The sequence below is a fragment of the Chiloscyllium plagiosum genome, unplaced genomic scaffold (genome assembly GCF_037043375.1).
Source record: "Chiloscyllium plagiosum isolate Xiang-an unplaced genomic scaffold, Cpla_swu_hap1 HiC_scaffold_14, whole genome shotgun sequence".
NCBI classification, from domain to species: domain Eukaryota; kingdom Metazoa; phylum Chordata; class Chondrichthyes; order Orectolobiformes; family Hemiscylliidae; genus Chiloscyllium; species Chiloscyllium plagiosum.
In genome coordinates, this window is record NW_028270152.1 from 25,418,211 (window position 1) to 25,438,706 (window position 20,496).

The window sequence follows — 20,496 nt, forward strand, 5'->3', positions numbered from 1 at the left end:
TAGCTCCAAAAATATTATAGTCAAGAGTATGGTGCTGGAAAAGCACAGCAGGTCAGGCAGTATCTGAGGAGCAGACAAATCGACGTTTCAGGCAAAAGCTCTTCATCAGGCTGCCTGACCTGCTGTGCTTTTCCAGCACCACATTCTTGACTCTAATCTCCAGTACCTGCAGCACTCACTTTCGCCTCCAAAAACATAATAGTCATCAGAGAATCCCACCAGTGCAGATAGAGGCCATTTGGCCCACTGAGTTTGCACCAACCTTCCACAAAGCGTCCTGTCTGGAATCATCCCCCGAATACTGTAATCCCGCATTTCCCATAGCAAATCCACCTAACATCTTTGGACTGTGGGAGGGAACTGGAACACCCAGCGGAAACCCATGCAGCCATAGGGAGAATGTGCAAACACCAGACAGACACCCAGGCTGAAATTGAACCTGGGTCCCTGGCATTGTGAAGCAACAATGCTAACCATCATTGTCAATATCCCCATGGTCAAAAATAGATGGACCAATACATACACATAAGAGACAAAGCTGAAGAATTTGCTGCAATCTTCAGCCTGAAGTGTCACGTGGATTATATCAAGAAATGATTGGAGACAGTGGATACTGCAGATGCTATGGGACCTGACAATATTCCAGCAATAGTATTAAAGACTTGTGCTCCAGAACATGCTGCATCCAAACCCAAGCTGTTCAGATACAATACTGGCATCTACCCGACAATATGGAAAATGGCTCATGCATGCTGATATACAAAAGTCAGAATAAATCTAAACCAGCCAATACTGCCCTATCAGTCAATCATCAGTAAAGTGAAGGAAGGTGCAATCAATAGTGCTTTCAAGCAGCGCCTGTTCTCTGATGCTAGTGTGGGACTTGACAGGGGCATTCAGCTCCTGATCTCATTACAGCCTTCGTTCAAACACGGGCAAAAGAGCTGAATTCCAGAGGTAAAAAGTGAGAGTGACAGCCCTTGATATTAAGGCCATATCTGACCGTGTGGCATCAAGGAGCCCTATCAAAACTAGAATCAATTGGAATGATGGGCAGACTCTCCACTGATTGGAGTCAAACCTGCTTGTTTTTGTTGGAGGTTAGTTATTTCAGCTCCAGGACATCTCTGCAGTAGTTCCTCAGGATAGCATCCTAAGCCCAACCATTTTCATTTCCTTAATCATTACCTTCTGTCCATCATATGAGAATGTTCACCAATATCTGCGACTCCTCAGAGCAAATTTCTTTTCCCTAAAGGTGGGGGGAGTTCAAAACTAGGGGGCATATTTAAAAAGGTGAGAGGAGAACATTTTTAAAAAGACATGAGAGGCAATTTTTTTTTAACAGAGAATGGTTCGATGAACTACCAGAAGTAGTGGTGGATGCAGGTACAGTTACCATGTTTAAAAAGACATTTGAGCAATTACTTCAATAGGGAAGATTTGGAGGGATCTGGGCAGACAGGTGGGACAAATTAAGTTTGGGAGCATATTCTGATGGACTAGTTGGATTGAAGGATCTGTTTCCATACTGTATGACTATGTTCAAATACAACAAGATCTGGACAATATCCAGGCTTGAGAGTGTGGTGTTGGAAAATTAGCATCATTGAATCCCCCATCATCAACACACTGGGTGTTACCATTGACCAGAAACTTAAATGGACTCACTGTGGCTACAAGAGCAGTTAGAGGCTCGAAATACTGTGACGAGTACATCACCTCCTGACTCCCCAAAACCAGTCCACCATCCATAATACACAAGTCAGGAGTGTGATGGACTACTCCACACTTGACCCACCCCAACAACACAAGAAGCAGGAGTCCATCCAGAACACAGCAGCTTGCTCAACCGGCACCACATCCACAAGCATCCACTCCGTTCATCACTGATGCGCAGAAGCCACGGTGTGCACAACCTACAAGATGCACAAAGAAATTCATCAAAGATCCTCAGATTGCGCCTTTCAAACCCACAACAATCTCCATCTAGAAGGACGAGGTCAGAAGACACTCGGAACAGCACTATGTTCAAGTTCCCCTCCAAACCACTCACCATCCAAATTGGAAATATATTGACATTCCTTCACTGTCGCTGGGTCAAAGTCCTGGAATTCCCACTCTAGTGGCATTGTGGGTCAACCCACAGCAGGTGGACTGCAGTGTTTCAAGAAGGCAGCTCATCACCACCTTCTCAAGGGCAACGAAGGATGGGCAATAAATGCTAGCCCAGCCAGTGATGTCCACATCCCAGAAATAAATCAAAAGAAAAGCATACTGAAGAATTGGTCTCAGCCTGTTTAAGTTTGATTTAAGAGAGTTGACAGTGGATTTAGGACAATACAAAGGTAATAGAGTGGGATGAAATTATTTTATCAGAAGTAATGGCCTCCCCATCCTTGGCACAAAAGTCATATCGGCCTATGGCTCAAGTCCTTCCCAACTCCAAGTTGTTAAGTAATTGTTATTATCTGATTAAAAGCAAAAGATGACCATGAATGCTGAAGTATCAGTGTATTAGCAGCAACAAAGATTGGGGTGATCAGAGTGATATTGAAGTGAGGAACACAAGAATGAGACTTAGGGCACTAGAGCTAATGTGGTCAATAATAGAGAAGATAGTTGTATAGGTGGTGGACTAGCCTTTCTCACACAAAAAGAACTGACACTTGGATGAACATACTTCCTGACAGAAATCAGAGAATTCAGAACAGTTAGTAGCAACAGAATTGGATGTGGGAAATTAAGATGGGATAGGAATTGTAGAATGGCTTTCTGCGCTGTAGAAGTAAGAATGGAAAAAAAAACAAGAGATTGGTCAATATTTTAAGTGAAATAATTAATTACATTTCCAGGGAACTTTTAAAGTACAACCAATTATGGACACAAATCTATAACAAGTTTTGTTAAAGCTGTTATTGACAAGTACATTTGATAACATAATATTTAAAGTTTATAAAAATCAGTTTACTTTAAACTTAAGGAAACAATTACTGGGGAACAAATGCAATATCTTCTCATGATTCAGCTGCACTGTGGAGAATTGTATCCTGATACAATTACAAAAGGAATTCAATAATTGAAGTGTTACGGTAAGCCATGGTTAGTACATGCATATGCAGCTTTTCTACAGCAGTAAGGTTAAGAATTCTAACACACTGCTTTTGCTATGGGATGATTGTTTTACCGCAGAATTTTCACCACCCTTTAATCTTTGGAGACTAACCGAGAATAATATGAGTTTGCTAATTATACAGAACAGAAACAGATTATTAAGCCATACAGTTTACATCCAATTCCCTATATTGAACTATGGCCACAATATCAGGACACTTAAAACTAATGATCTGCTAAAAATCACCTTCTGTATCATCATCTACATACAGGAGTTTAAAAAATGCTTGCTGTTGAGAGTTGCAAAGTTTTAGGTCACTTTATATCAGTGTTATTACACTCCATATTTTTGCTGTGTAATCTAATTACTATAATTATCTGGTCTTGGCCAATTCCACTGATAGCTTTCAACTTGTCAAGTCACACTCTTTCTGCAGTCAGGGGACATGAAAACCCTATTTTTCACACTCTGCAATGAGAATATTTTGTCACATTCTCTCAATCTAAAGCTGGGACACAGAACCAGCCATTCAGTTCAACTGGACTATGCCAGTCTTCATCTTCCACATGAGCCTCCCCCCACCTTACAATATATTAATACAAGAAATTGAGGGTTTGGTTAAGAAAATGAAGGAAGCATATGTAAGATATTGACAGGATAGATCAAATGAATCCTTAGAAGAGTATAAAGGCAGTAGGAGTATACTTAAGAGGGAAATCAGGAGGGCAAAAAGGGGATGAGATATCTTCGGCAAATAAAATTAAGGAGAATCCAAAGGGTGCTTACAAATACATTAAGGACAAAAGGGTAATTAGGGAGAGTATAGGACCCCTCAAAGATCAGCAAGGCAGCCTTTCTGTGGAGCCACAGAAAATGGGAGAGATACTAAACGAGTATTTTGCATCAGTATTTACTGTGAAAAAGGACATGGAAGATATAGAATGTAGGGGAATAGATGGTGACATCTTGCAAAATGTCCATATTAGAGGAGGAAGTGCTGGATGTCTTGAAACACAAATGTGGATAAATCCCCAGGACCTGATCAGGTGTACCCTAGAATTCTGTGGGAAGCTAGAGAAGTGATTGCTGGGCCTCTTGCTGAGATATTTGTATCATCGATAGTCACAGGTGAGGTGCTGGAAGACTGGAGGTTGGCTAACGTGGTGCCACTGTTTTTTTTTATAGATATTTTTATTAGAAATTTAACATTTTTACAAGTTTCCAAAAATAAACAAAACTCTCAGATATAAACATTGATATACAATTAGCTCAAATATACAATAACCAAAATTTGACAAAAAAACAAAACAAAAAAAAAACGAAAAGAAAAAAAAACACAAACAAACAAAACTCAACTATCTACTAATCTAACCTACAACTAACCAGGGTGTATATTTAAGTCTCTTACATGCTCGGGATGTGTTAACATCAGATATGATAAAACCCGTATTCGTGCGGGATTCCTCCCCCGAGGGGCCGCGGACCAGCCAGGTCTGTAGTCTCAATTAAATAAAAGCCCTTGTTAGGATAGCCGAAATATCTGTATTTATGTAATTCAAAAAGGGCTGCCATATTTTATAAAATAATTCGGTCTTTCGGTGCACCATATTTGTAAGGAAGTCAAGGGGAATACATTCCATAATTAGTCTGTGCCAATTTGAAAGTCCAGGGGGGCCCTCCGCCACCCAGTTCATCAAAATATTTTTCCTTGCACAGAAAGAAAGAATAGAAAATAGTCTCTTCCCGTACGTGTCCAGGGAGGGAAAGTTCGAAAAGCCCAAGAGGAGAGATACGGGGTCCACTTTTATTTCCGTTCCTAAAATTTCTGTCAGGGTGCTTGCTACTTTAGTCCAATATCTACGGATCTTATGACAGGTCCATAAGCAATGTACAAGAGTGCCCACCTCTATTTTGCATTTAGGACACATTGGAGATGCTCCTGCCTTAAATTTTGCCAATCGAACCGGTGCTATATGGGCCCTATGAAGTATCTTCAGCTGGATAGCCTGGGTTCTGTTACAAATAGTAATTCTTCTAGCATTTTCCCAGATATCATTCCACGTTTCTGTGGAGATTTCTAGTCCCAGATCCTGATCCCATGTTTTAAGCAGATTATCCATATCTCCCGATACTTCATCATGTAGCAAATGATAAATATTACTGACGGAAGATACCCCCACTGGTCGTAGGACACTACATTCTCTATCGGATTTATAAAGACTATCTAATAACGTAGTCTTCTTCTGTATAAAATCTCGAATTTGGAAGTATCGAAAGAGGTCTCCATTGGGTAATCCGAATTTCTGACGCAGCTGTCCGAAAGACATCAGGACCCCATCTTTAAATAAATCCCCGAGACATGAGATACCCCTGGATCTCCAGAGTTTAAAAGTGGCATCTGTTAATCCCGGTTGGAATCCCCATGCTCCCACTATCGGTGCATAGGGGGATGTTTTATGTGAATTACCCTCATTTTGCCGCATTATATTCCAAGCCTTGATTGTATTCAGTATTATAGGGTTTTTACAGTGATCTGTAATGATTTTCCTCTTGTCTGAGAATAAAAGGTTAATAAGTGGGTATTTTACTTGAGAAGCCTCGATGTCCAACCAGATTGATTGTGGATCAGACAAGACCCAATCAGCTATATAACTTAATAGGGAACTTAATTGATATTTCCTAAAATCTGGGAAGTCCAATCCACCCCTTGCCTGTGGAAGCTGTAGCTTCTTCAGCTTAATGAGGGGCCGCCTATGGTTCCAGATAAAGGAACTCAGCCAGCCGTATAATTTACATAAAGCTGTCCTCGGCAGCATCACCGGAAGCATTCTCATAGGATATAGGAGACGGGGCAGGATATTCATTTTGATTAATGCTATTCTACCCAACCAGGAAATTGGCAGGTCTCCCCATCGCTGGAGGTCCTGCCTTATCCTTTCCAATAAATACACAAAATTAGCCTATACAACTGACCAAATACTGGGGTAATAAAAATGCCTAAATATAAGAAACCCTCCAGGGACCAGCGAAAGGGAAAAAGGGAACCGTCCGCTAAGCGGGGTATCACAGCAAGGCCACCCATTGGCATAGCCTCCGATTTTGAAAAGTTAATTTTATAGCCTGAGAATGCACTAAATGTATTAATAACTTGGATTAAGCGAGGTATGGACATCAGAGGGTTACTGAGGAATAGAAGAACATCATCTGCGTAAAGGGTAATTTTATGTTTACCTGTACCAATCCTTGGGGCCACTATATTAGGATCAGCTCGTATAGCTTCTGCTAGTGGTTCAATTATTAGCGTGAATAACAATGGCGAGAGGGGACATCCCTGACGGCAGCCCCTACCCACACTGAAGCTATCCGAGCCTAATCCATTGGTAACCACAACTGCTTTGGGATCACTATACAATGTTGAGATCCATTTGGTAAACACCTGTCCAACACCAAACCTCTCCAATGTGTAAAACAAATATGACCATTCGACCCTATCAAATGCCTTTTCCGCGTCTAATGAAACCACTACTCCTGGTATCTTTCCCTGATGACAAGCTTGAATCATATTCAGAGCCCTTCTAACATTATTGGATGATCTACGGCCCTTAATAAACCCCGTCTGATCCTCCTTTATAATATGTGGCAGTATCCTTTCTAATCTCAGTGCTAACGTTTTAGAGAGGATTTTAAAATCTACATTTAGCAAGGATATTGGTCTGTATGATGTACAATCTTCTGGGTCCTTTCCTTTTTTAAGGATAAGAGAGATATTTGCCTCTTTCAGCGAAGGCGGGAGACAGCCCTGACTATATGCATAGTTATACATATCCATAAGTGGACCAACCAGTATTTCTGTAAATTCTTTATAGAATTCAGCTTGGAAGCCATCTGGGCCCGGCGTCTTACCATTTTGAAGGTGCCTAATTGCATCAACTATTTCTTGGGGTGTAAGAGGAGCATTTAGGACCGATACTTGTTCCGGAGTTAGGTCTGGAAAAGTCAAATTTTTAAAAAATGACTGCATCCTCTTCGTCCTATCTTCACAATCCTGTGATTTATATAACTCAGAATAGAATTTTCTAAAGGTCGCATTAATCTTTTTATGATCATGAGTCAAAATACCCGTACTTTCCTTGATAGACATAATAGTCTGAGGGGCCTTTTTTTTCTTTGCAAGAAATGCTAAGTATCTACCCGGTTTGTCGCCATATTCATATAACCTTTGCTTTGCAAATAATATTTCCCTCTTAGCTGTTTGAGTAAGTGTAGTATTTAGAGCTGTCCTAAGAGCTGTAATCCTTTGCAATTTAATAATAGAGGGTCTATCAGTGTATGCTGTTTCAGCCGCTTTTAAGCGGGCTTCAAGCAGACGCTGTTGTTCTCCCTTTAATTTCTTCTGGGTCGCTGAGTAGGAGATGATCAAACCTCGTGTGTAAGCTTTGATGGTCTCCCACATCATTGACGGGTTGCTAGCTGTACCTGAATTAATTTCTAAAAAAGTTTTAAATTCTTGAGAGAAGTACTTTACAAATTTACTATCTTTCATTAAGAAGGGGTCCATACGCCAATGCCGAGGGGATGTCCCACTGTTCCTCGCCTTAGTTTCCATATATACAGCAGCGTGGTCAGAAATTGCTATATTACCTATTTTACAGGATGATATGGAATTTAAAAAAATTGAGGGGGCAAAAAACATATCAATTCTGGTGTGACATTTATGTGGATTAGAGTAGAAAGAAAAATCTCTACCCTGTGGATGAAGACATCTCCATACATCTACTAATCCTAATTCTTTGTTCAGATCCATCAATTGTCTAGATCTGGGAGATACTCCTGCAGTACTCTTGGGAATCCTGTCTATTTCCGGATCCATAATACAATTAAAGTCTCCCCCTATAATTATATGACGGGCATCAAAAGCTATCAATTTTGAAAAGGCTTCCGTTATAAATTTAAAGGGGTGTGCCGGGGGGCAGTACAAATTTAAAATCCCATATTCCTCTCCATTTATGAGAGCTTTAATCAAGATATATCGTCCAGATTCGTCTTTTATCTGCTTTAGGATTTTGAAAGGGAAATTCTTCCGAACAAGAATAACAACTCCCCTGCTTTTTGAGCTAAAAGAAGAAAAAAAGGCCTGATCAAATCCGCCCTGTCGTAATTTCAAGTGTTCTTTATCTGACAGGTGTGTCTCCTGTAGGAGAGCTATATCAACTCTTTCCTTCTTAAGATTTGATAATATTTTCTTCCTTTTAAGTGGCGAATTACTCCCCTTGACATTCCAGGTGCACCACTTAACCGATTGATCAACCATAATCCTCTGGGCCAATCCGAGACCCCTCGGGAGGGGGAACCCTATCCAGAACATCCCGAGCATGGAACATGTAAAATTTACAAAAATAAACCCTCTTTAATACACCCACAACAATACAGTAAAAAACTATTTCTAAATAAAAAAGATATAAAACGTATCTAAGTGGAGACTTTCCCCCTTGTTCCCAGGGGGCATCACTTCCTCTCCAAAAATCCCTCATATCCTCTTCCAACCAATGCCCCACCCTTGACCCAGGCACTCCTCAATAAAATGAGGAAAATTCAAATATAATACAAAGCTAGAGTTAACAGTGAGCACCTCACCCCCACCCCTACCAACACCTGGGTATATTTGGTAATATTAATACCATATATAAACATATAACTATAAAATTATAAAATTACCAGTTCAACAAATAATAATTAAATATGATAATACAAAATAACGAAGGGAAAAACAACCCCGCTCCTAAAGACAGAGGTAAAATCGAATAAGGTAACCACCTCCCCCCACCAACATTAACCAAATCCCCCAGCTTATATATACATACACATACATATATATATATATATATACATACATACACACACACACACACACATATACATACATCCCTCATATATACATAAAATAATAACAGAAAACAACTCCAGGGGGGGGGGGGGGAGAAAATCAAATCCCTCTCCCCACCCCCCATAATAATATTAAGCAATAAGGTAAGAAAAAAAAATGGAGGGGATATAAACCAAAACGGGGGGGGGGGGAAGGCAGACCAACATCCATTATGTCCTACAGTTTATCTAAGAGAGTCCAAGAATTCCTTAGCCTTTTCTGGTGATCCAAAGTTATATACAGATCCTTCATGGTTAAAGCGTAACATCGCTGGGTAGCGTAAGGAGTACTGTACATTTAAGTCCCTTAAACGCTTCTTCGCCTCGTCGAATGCCTTCCTCTTTCGAACCAGAGCCGGGGAAAAGTCCTGAAATAGCATGATCTTGGATCCTTTGTAGATCATAGCTTGGGGGTCTTTTCCGAGATTTGTAGAGGCTTCTAGGAGTATCTGCCTCTCCCTGTAGCTCTGCAGCCGGAACAGGACCGGGCGTGGGCACTGGTTCGAGCCGGGCCCGCGTATTGCTACCCGGTAGGCCCATTCCACCCTTACCTGGCCTGATCCAGCTTGCAGATTTAAAAGTTGTGGCAGCCACTGCTCCAGGAATGCTGTAAGCTGGCCTTCCTCTTCCTGTTCGGGAAGGCCCAGCAAACAAATATTTTTTCGACGGCCTCGATTATCGAGGTCGTCAATATGATTTTCCAAGGTCCGGATTCGCTGCTCGAGAGTCCGGACCTGATCCACGGCCGATTGAGCGGTTGTCTCCGAGGTCGCGGCCTTTAGCTCCTCCCCTCCGACTCGGCGTTGAATTTCTTCAATTTCACGGTCGTGCTTCTGCAGCGCGGCCGAGAGCGACTCCCAACGATTCCTGGATTCGACGATAAAGGCATCGATCTTCGAGTCAAGCTTGGAAAGCATTTCTGCAAGACTTGCTACTGTTGGTAAGTCCCCCGGGGCGGCTGTGGACGCCTCTGCTGCAGCTGGAGAGTGTGGGGAAGGGGTTCCTGCTTGCTGAGAGCTGCGGGCTCCCTTCCCTTTAGTCATTTTAACTGAGGATAAAGTTGCTTAAATGTAATGTTACACAACTAATTGAGTTACTAAACTATTAAAAATGATTTATAAATGATTTGGTGAGCTTGGTAGGGGGTAGGTGACCCACTGTGCCCAAGTCTTGGGAGGAGCACTATAGACTCAGTCTTACTGGGTCGCCGCCATCTTGGATCCCCGGTGCCACTGTTTAAGAAGGGTGGTAAGGACAAGATCAGTGAGCCTGACGTTGGTGGTGGGCAACTTGTTGGAGGGAATCCTGAGGGACAGGATGTACATGTACTTAGAAAGGCAAGGACTGATTAGGAATAGTCAACATGGCTTTGTGCGTGGGAAATCATATCTCACAAACTTGATTGTTACTTCTTCAAAAAACCTCAAAGAGGATTGATGAGGGCAGAGCGGTAGATGTGATCTATATGGATTTCTGTAAGGCGTTCAACAAGGTTCCCCATGGGAGACTGATGAGCAAGGTTAGATCTCACGGAATACAGGGAGGACGAGCCATTTGATACAGAACTGGCTCAAAGGTAGAAGACAGAGGGTGTTGGTGGAGGGTTGTTTTTCAGATTGGAGGCCTGTGACCAGTGGAGTGCCACAAGGATCGGTGCTGGGTCCTCGACCTTTTGTCATTTACATAAATGATTTGGATGGGAGCATTAGAGGTACAGTTGGTAAGTTGCAGATGACACCAAAATTGGAGGGGTAATGTAGCGAAGAGGGTTAGCTCTGATTACAACAGGATCTGGACCAGATGGGCCAATGGGCTGAGAAGTAGCAGATGGAGTTTAATTCAGATAAATGTGAGGTGTTGCATTTTGGGAAAGCAAATCTTAGCAGGACTTATACACTGAATGATAAAGTCCTAGGGAGTGTTATGGAACAAAGAGACCTTGGAGTGCAGGTTCATAGCTCCTTGAAACTGGAATCACAGGTAGATAGGATAGTGAAGGGAGCATTTCGTACGCTTTCTTTTATTGAGTACAGGAATTGGGAGGTCATGTTGCAGCTGTATAGGACATTGGTTAAGCCACTGTTGGAATATTGCATGCAATACTGGTCTCCTTCCTATCAGAAAGATGTTGTGAAACTTGAAAGGGTTCAGAAAAGATTTACAAGGATGTTGCCAGAGTTGGAGGATTTGAGCTATAGGGAGAGGCTGAACAGGCTGGGGCTGTTTTCCCTGGAGCATTGGAGGTTGAGGGGTGACCTTATGGAGGTTTACAAAATCATGAGGGGCATGGATAGGATAAATAGACAAAGTCTTTTCCCTGGGATGGGAGAGTCCAGAACTAGAGGGCATAGGTTTAGGGTGAGAGGGGAAAGATATGAGAGACACCTAAGGGTGGTACGTGTATGGAATGAGCTGCCAGAGGAAGTGGTGGCTGGTACAATTGCAACATTTAAGAGGCATTTGGTGGATATACGAATAGGAAGGGTTTGGAGGGATATGGGCTGGGTGCTGGCAGGTGGGAGTAGATTGGGTTGGGATAACTGGTCAGCATGGATGGGTTGGACCGAAGGGTCTGTTTCCATGTTGTACAGTTCTATGGCTCTATAAATATACCTTTTACTCCCTCGTGACCTATTGTAGCGATCTTTAATGCTCTTTACCGTAGTTCCTACATGTTGTAGGGAGATCCAAACTTCACTATGCAGTGTGTCAAGATATTTCTCCTGAATTCCTTATAAAATGTGTTAATTATTGCCTTTTATTAATTCCACTACTTTTGAAATTCCCCAAAGGCAGATGCACCATCTTTATATTTACTCTTCCAAGGCTGTTTCTTACTCTTCTTTTCCAAGAAAGTGCTCAAACCTTCCCCTAATTGATGACACTAGAACTTCCAGAATATAACAATGTAATTTTTGAAATATTCTTCAATGTCATACAGCACAGAAACTGACCTATCCATGCTGAACATAATCCCAAACTAAATTAGTCCCACCTGTCTGCTCCTGGCCCATATCCCTTCAAATCTTTCTTATTCATGTACTTACCCAACTGTCTTTTAAACGTTGTAATTGTGCCCACATACATCACTTCCTCAGGAAGTTCATTACATACTGAATCACCCTGTGTGTAAAAGGTTTGTCCTTCACCTCTCTCCCTCACCTTAAAAATGTGCCCCCATGTCTTGAAATCCCCCATCTAAGGAAAAGACACCTAACATTAATCCTAACTATACCCCTCATGATTTTATAAACTTCTGTAAGGTCACCGAAGTCTGGAGATCTAATCAAGGTATGGTGAAACAAAAACAAACTTTTAACTTAACAAGTTTGTTATTGATTTCTATTCCTCTAAAAACAAGGTTTCTTGCTAACCACTGTAACACATTTACTGGTTTGTAAATCTGTACCTCTAGAAGACATAAGAGTCCAGATAAAGGTCCATCTTTGTGCCTCTACTCTATTTGGATTTTTTATTTTGCAAGAATTAAAAGTCCTCCTTTTTGCTTCTACCAAAATGCAACATTTCACGCTTAGCTATTTTGAAAGCAAATTGTCATTTACACACCTGTTTGACTAGTTTGTTTAAAAATGCAACTTGAGGAGCAAAGGATGAAACAATGCACAATTTATCAATGCAAATATACCAAATGTTTGATGAAAAAAATTAATAAAATGTAACATTTGTCAGACTGGATTGAGTTTTAATAAATCTTTTTACTATACATTTAGCTTCATTGAGAAGCTTATGAATTTACCATCTTCAGCACAAACGTATTGTTAGCAAATCAGAAATTATGTTGTTCTTGGACAAGATTTAAAAAGAGGCTCAAGACCAAAGAGTAACAACATAACTATTAAAAAGCAATAGTGCAAATATCCTTTTAAGACATAACTGCACAGCCAAATGGATGCAGAATCCCAATCAATTCACAATGAAGTTATTTTATTATTTATACTAATAGTAACAGAGCAAATAGTTTAACATCTACTTTGTTTTCCTTTCCAAGTCAAAGAACTTGAATTAGGTTATAATACATAGCCTGTACTGTGTCACAGCAACTATTTTTGTACATTGCAGTTGTTGCCTTTTATGGGAAACTATGTCTTTGTAAGTACAGAAGCCCCCTTTGACAAGATGCCTTCCAAGGTTGGTGCTGAGACTGAAAAGCACTTCGGAACATAAAGAGGAAAATAGTACCAGTAGCTGCAATTCACAACCTAACCAATCACAGAATACAAAATTTCAAAATATAAGTAAATTTGAACATATTCTTTCTCCCTAATATATCTTAAACCTTCCCATTGCATTACTTAAAAAACATCATAGAATGAACCTAGTGACGACTTCAATAAATGTTCCATTGGGCATTGGTTGTGTCCTTAAGGAAAAGCATTAATTTATAATAAACCTATTCCCATCCCCAAATTTATAATCAGAGTGAATTATCATCAAAACCTCAAAGTTCAAAAGTCATTCACAAATGAACATGAATTTTGTTGTTAGTTTGATCTCTGAACTTCTGACACCCTCAATTCACCTCCGCTCCAATACAGCTTTTCTGTAATGCCTTGAACACACTTAGTGAACCCTTCTTGCAGATTAATATCACATTTTGTAATTAACCAATCCACATAGTTAGATTACCACATCAGATTTCATAACTGAAAAATTATTTTAATGGACAATAGCTTGAATTGACCATTGGTTATCAAATAGTTCACAAACACTCCTAAGCTTGGCAAACAAAATGGAAACTCCCATAATCCAGCTGCATTTCAATAATTTGTACTATGCATTTTATATACATAGCTGGCATTTCATGTTCATCCTAATTTTCATGTTTGTCTGCCCCATGCCGCCGACATTGGGTAGATCAATAATTCCTTACTAAACCTATCTTGGAGATACTCCTATTAATTATTTTCTTCAAAGTAATGAATGGACTGTATTCTCCACGTCTTCCAATATGAAATATCAGACTGACTATTTAACAGAACAGACATTCAACACAATTATGTCAAATTTTGGTGTCCTCCAAGTTCAATACAAATTTTTTCTTGTAATATTGCTGACTGGATGCAGACCAGATGCAGACCTTAGATACAGGGTGGATACAAGGTTTGTGAAGAGTAATAATAGGAAACAATAATCCAAAAAACTACAAACATTTATCATGAAAGTGTTAGACGGGGTAGGAGAAATTATTAAAACAGTTTCGGAGCAGTCTACAACAAATATACAATTTTCAACAACAGTTTTGTAGCACACCCAAACCAAGTCTAACTGCTTTAGCAGTCCAACTACCTCTTGTACATGTAATCCACTGCATTATTAAGTGATTACTTCATTATCAAAGATGATGTCCTTAGAAGGAGGCATTTAACAAAGACCTTTTACTGCAGTTCAGGTAAATTGTATTGATCCCACAGCACAGGAAATAGGTGTAGACCATTCTGCCCTTTGAGTCTGCTCCATCCTTTGTTAACGATCACGGCTGATTATCCAACTCAGTACCCTGTTCTTGCTTTCTCCCCATAACCCTTTGTCCTTTAGCCCTAATAACTATATCTAATTCCTTCCTGAAAACATTCAATGTTTTGACCTCAAATACTTTCCACAGCAGAGAATTCCACATGCTCACCACTTCCTTATACTGTGACCCCTTGGTTCTGGACTCCCCAATCATTGGGAACATTCTTCTTGCATTTATTCTCTCTAGTCCTGTTAATATTTTCTAGGTTCTGTGCAATTCCCTCTTATTCTTGTAAACTCCAGAGAACATAGTCCTAACCAATTTAGTCTCTTCATATGTCAGTCCTGCCACTCCAGCATTATTTAAAAATTCAAGGAAGAAGCAGGGAGTGCTCATTTCATCCTGTTGGGATATGATATTTAGGGATTGGATATCCACATTGAAAAGGAGACAATAAAGGACAGGAATACAGAAAATTAAAGTGATAAAGGAAATTGGAAGAGTTGTGCATTTGGAGAAACGGGAAGTGATTAGACCAGGGGAAAAAAGCTGACACAGGAAGACATCAGATCTGTGAAGAAAGAACAGGCTCCGATAAGTCATTTAAACTTTCCTGAAAATGTCTGCTTAATTTTAAAATCACCATTAAATTACATTTCTTACATAAGACTGCCAAAATTAGTTTCTTAAATTACAGTAAACATACCAATTCAGAGATGATTAAATCACCTATTTTAAGCTGATCTGAGCAACAGAAACTAAAGGAAGATCCTGTATCAATTTTCTATTTGCAGTAATTACTTTGCAAGTATTTGCATTTTCCCATAAATACGTTATTTATCTATCCAAATCAAGTAGGCTTTGTAAACCTTCAGTGCTGCATTCAATACTGAATGCTGAAACAGTGGTTAGCACTGCTGCCTCACAGCACCAGGGACCCAGATTTGATTCCAGGCTTGGGCGACTGTCATGTGGAGGCTACACCTTCTCTCCAGGTCTGCATTTCCTCCCACAATCCAAAGATGTGCAGGTTAGGCAAACTGGCCAAGCTAAATTGTCCATATTGTTCAGGGATGTGTAGATTAGGTGCATTAGTAAGGGTAAATGTAGAGTAATAGGATAGGGGGAATGGGTCTGGGGGCTTGCTCTTCAGAGGGTTGGTGTGAACTTGTTGGGCTGAAGGGCCTGTTTACACATTGTAGGAATTCTATGATTTGCTGTGGCTGCTTTCAAAACTCGCTTTGAGCTAATTGCAGAAAGAGCTTTTTTTCGATGCAACAAGTTATGATCTGAAATGTATTGTCTGAGAAGGTAAGATGATACAATGGTAACTTTCTAAAGCAATTAATATATACTTTTTAAAAGGGGCAAAAAGAGTATCTGGGGGACAACAGGGGAGTAGGACCAAATGGTAGCTGTTGCAGAGAATCAGCACAGGCACAATGAGGTGAATTATTTCTTTCTGCACCGCATTAATCGGTGGTTAAAAGACCTTTGGAGCTATTTAAATTCTCGCCATGTGGAATACCATTAAGATTAACTGGACCAAATTAACACAACCAATGACAAATTTGACTGCATTTATTTAAAAATAATTTTAAAATCACATTGAACAATTATTCCTATTATTGAAATGACCTTATTGCTATACTTTGTAACCTCCAAGTTTCCTTTTTAATTTTCTCTACTGCAGAATGTAACACTGGCTAAAAGCGAAACTTGTGTTATTAAACTATTTATTGTAGTTAAGGACGGCAAAAATACACTTATGTCGAAAGGGAAATTCAAAATACAGACTCAGTAGATAATGTTGATGATTTTAGATTTATTGTAAAGAAAACAAAGCTGTACGAAGAGCTCAGAAAATATTGTAGTTTAAATCTGTGAAGTTGCAGTGATCCCCCACATTTTGGTCACACAAAAATATTAACTCAGTTATCAAGCTGCTCAGTCTTTCAAATTAAACATTTTTATTCTACAAGGATAGGCATTCTGTTAATAATATTTCATCTTTAAACTTCTCTGGACAAGTTATCCAAGCCTTTGTTGAAGGTGGCATAACTCGTGACATTCACTCAACACAAGGACACAAAAAACAATTTTAAAAGGAAAACAAAATGCAGGAAGCACACAGATCAGGAAATAACTATGGAGGCAGCAAAAAAGGTAAATCTTTCAAAGAGTTGGAACACTACCTTATTTCCTTTCTCCACAGATGTTAGAAAACCCACAGTGGTTTTGAACATTTTCCATTTTTTACACTGTTAAATATTCTGAACTTGTCCTCCAGAGCACTGCATCACGGAATCTGAAAATATTGCACCCTCATACCTGTTTCTGCGTTAATAAAGTAAAACAAAATCATATACCTGTGCAAATTTTTAAACAAGGTTTAAAAAAATGCATATAAGCCAGACTGAGGTGCAACTGTTTATCAAAAACAGCGTTGAAGCTATTTCCCTTGTTGCACTCATGAGTTACAATGCCCACTGCTAATAAACAAACAAATTCTATTGTAAGGTCAGTGATAGCTGAGAGATTCACGAATGCAGTTACTAGCCACTAAATATTTCATTGTTGTTTGAATGTGAAAGATAGGCACTAGTCGTTTAAAAACAATTCATTATCATTTTTCAGACTTCTGCAGTGAAAATAACCCTGAAAAAGATCAGCTCAGTTAATTGGAACACAAATAGGTATTCAAGTATGAAGCTCTCAGTGTATGCACAAATGCACTGCAATTGAAGCATCTTCAATCCTGTGTATGGTGCCTCAAGGTGTCAGTTTCTAGTTCTTGATAGTCGGCTTCCGGATCATGGGAACAAAGTTCTTCCAAAGCCAACTCTGAAATACAAGTTGTTATAATTAAGCGTTCAAAGCAAAAGTTCTTTTTTTCTTAGATGTCACATCAAAAAGTGAGAAAGGAGTGTGTAGAAAAAGGATGTAGGAGTTTTGAGCAGTTCAGAACTTGTGAATTTGGTGAAAGCCGATGAAACAACTTATGAAGTCGTAGAGAAGCAACATGATGATCAATTAATTCTGTTTCTATTGTTAAGCTATGTATTCTATACAGAATGCCTGATACAATATTGGAATTACGGTTACTGGACAAATAATTAATATGCTTGGATGAGAGTTTGAATCTTATATTGGTTGCTTGAGAATGTGAATTCATTTTTTTTAAATTAAAAATTGGCAATTGATAAGATGAAGCTGTTGGACTATAGCAAAAACTCAACAGCTAATCTACAATTATGCATTTTGGACTGAAAAAGGATACATCAGTATACTTTTCTGTTCTTATGTTGCTATAACAAATGGGCATAATTTTAAGGAGTTTTAGAGAGGACTTGAGGAATAATCTTTTCTTTGAGATGGTGAGAATCTGGAGTGCACTACCTTGGAGGATAGAGATAAGAAATGTATGTGGATGACCACTTGAATGTCATAACTTTCAAAGCCACAGGCCAAGTACTGAAAATTAGGACTACTGCAGATTTAGAGTAGCACTTTGTTGGTTTAGAATCTGAGCCAGAGCCTCTTCTGTACTGCATGATTCCATGATTCTAATATTCTTTGGGGTACGAAACCTGTCAACTTTACCCAATTTGGCCTAAATGAATCATTCCAGTCTCTCAGCAATATGGTCAACTCTCAGCAGTTCAGTTATGGACAAACAAGCAACTCAGTGGCTTGGCCTCAAACTGCTACTGCAGTGAATCAAGATAATCTCAGGACAATTAAGATAGCAATAAATATAACAGTCACAGTCTGACTGACATTTTTATTAGAAAATAAATTTAAATAGCTAAAAAGGGTCGAAATCTGAAGAATGCATAACTATAACATGGCATTCTCTATCTGTTCATATTTTCTTTGTCAAGTTCAATGAAGACAAAGGAAATAACCCTTGGTGTAAAAGACTCTCACTAAATTAACTCACTAAATGAATAAATAATTCAACACTGGCAAGTGATATCTTTGGAAAATGGAGCTGGCTGACATCAAACTGAAATAAAACCTGAAAATGAAAGTCAAGCGTTAGTTCAGGATAAGGCCCTACACAGGAGGTGCAGTACTTAAACCATCAACAATCAGTGGTGACAATTTCACAGCAAGACATAGGACAAAGAACACAAACAGGAGCAATTAAAATTGATGGAAGTAGTAATACAATTAAGCAACATTACGATGTATTAGTTGTTGAGAAAAATAGGAGAGTGGTTGCAGAGTCCTCAACTGTCACTTCGATAAGGGGAGTTTTGTTTTAAGGTTTAAAACCACATCACTGGACCACTGACCATTTCTACTGAATCTGGATCCAAAGGAGAAAAGGCAGCAGGAAGATCTACATGATCAATGAATGAGGTTGAAAAATCTATTAAGAAACTGTGGTCTGATCTCTGAATTATCAGTGACAAGAGAAACACTTGAGTGAGAATTTCATTCAACAACTTACATAATATAGCACCTTTAATATAGTAAAATGTCCTAAGGCACAAAAGAAGTTGTATTGTAAACTTAGAGACATACAAAGTGATACAAGGGCAAATATATAAAAGCTTGGTCTAAGAAGTAGCTTTTAAGGAGTACTTTAATGACATAAAGCAAGTTACAAATTCAGAAAAGACTGGGAGGGAATTTCAGAGATTTAAACCGAAACAGCTGAAGGCTCCATCATGAATCTTGGAGCAATTAAATATGGGAATATTCAAGAAGCTTTTTTGGTTAATTGTTGAAAAGTTGCAACTATTTCACTTCCAATAGTATGACAGTGATAAAGTACAGCCTATGTGATGCAATTTAATTTCTTCAACTATACAAGTCAATGCAACTTACTAATATCCTTTCACAAATCAATTTATCTGAGCAACTCTGCTCAACTAATCCTCTGAATAAAATTTCCTAATGCCATACAAATCCATCTCTACTATCACGTTGACTTTGTAATAATTGGTATAGTCATTGTAACCCATCTAGTTTCAGCACCACAATAGATGAGCGTCTGTAATTATTCAGTTTAATACTGTTATTGTTGATCATGAACTTATTCTCTTTCCACCTGAGCCAACTTGATTGGATTGCTTTATAGGTAATGCATCTCTTATATTAACAAGATGTACAGCCAAACATGTTTTCCCTGACATACTTCTACAAATCAATTTATGAATCGATAATAGCTTTCATAAGTCACTTTTATAGATTTAAGAGAATAGTATAATGATCCATCTAAATCTTCCAGAACCTCAATATTATACAGTCTGATTACTGAAAAGTCACCACCTGAGTTTTCAATTTCTCAACTGTTCTTCTATTTTAAATTTACTCTCAATTTCATTCACCACTGTAACTACATTATTTCTCTCCTAGTATAATATATTAAAATATCAACATGACAGATTTTTTGAAATCAAAACAGAAATTGCTGGAGAAACTCAGTAAGTCTGGTAGCATATATAGGAGAAAGTCGATTAATATTTTGAATTCAGTGACTCTTCATTACAACTCCAATTTTCCTTCCTGCCTAGAATATTAATGTTTTAAAAATGTTATATGGTTCAGTGATCTTGCTTTTAATCATTCTTCAGAGACAGATAACAATATTAACACTTTGTCACAGGAACAAAATTTTGAGCTTTGTCTCGTCTCATTTTAATTGCTTGTTAAACACGTTTCCAAAAGTTTTTTTTAGCGAACTCATGAATTTTGATTAGTTTTCCTTGGAAACTTGACACATTAATTAGAAGTGCAGACTCTAAGTTTTGTTTTAATATATTCCCTTGGATTTATAAAAAGAATTTTGTGTATTCTTCAGGAGCAGATGGTAACAATGGAATTCCTTAATCCAAATCATTAGGACAGACTTGACAACAAGTCCTAATCATGGTCTTTAAAGTTTAATGCCATCTTTCCAAGAATGCTTGGAATTGTGGTCCAGTACCAAACTATTAATTATTTCTTTGAATATTTATGATGTAAAATT

At 38.9% G+C, this 20,496-nt stretch overlaps 1 protein-coding gene across 5 annotated transcripts in view; it reads right to left on the reverse strand.

Moving 5' to 3' along the window:
* Positions 1 to 16,079: 16,079 nt before the first annotated feature.
* Positions 16,080 to 20,496, reverse strand: part of atrip (ATR interacting protein) — a 49,744-nt gene continuing 45,327 nt past the window's right edge. For all 5 annotated transcript variants that reach the window (XM_043707882.2, XM_043707881.2, XM_087994203.1 and 2 more), the window contains one exon: positions 16,080 to 17,357. In XM_043707882.2, the coding sequence (XP_043563817.2) occupies positions 17,266 to 17,357 (92 nt within the window). In that variant the 3' untranslated portion in view covers positions 16,080 to 17,265. The remainder of the gene's footprint in view (positions 17,358 to 20,496) is intronic.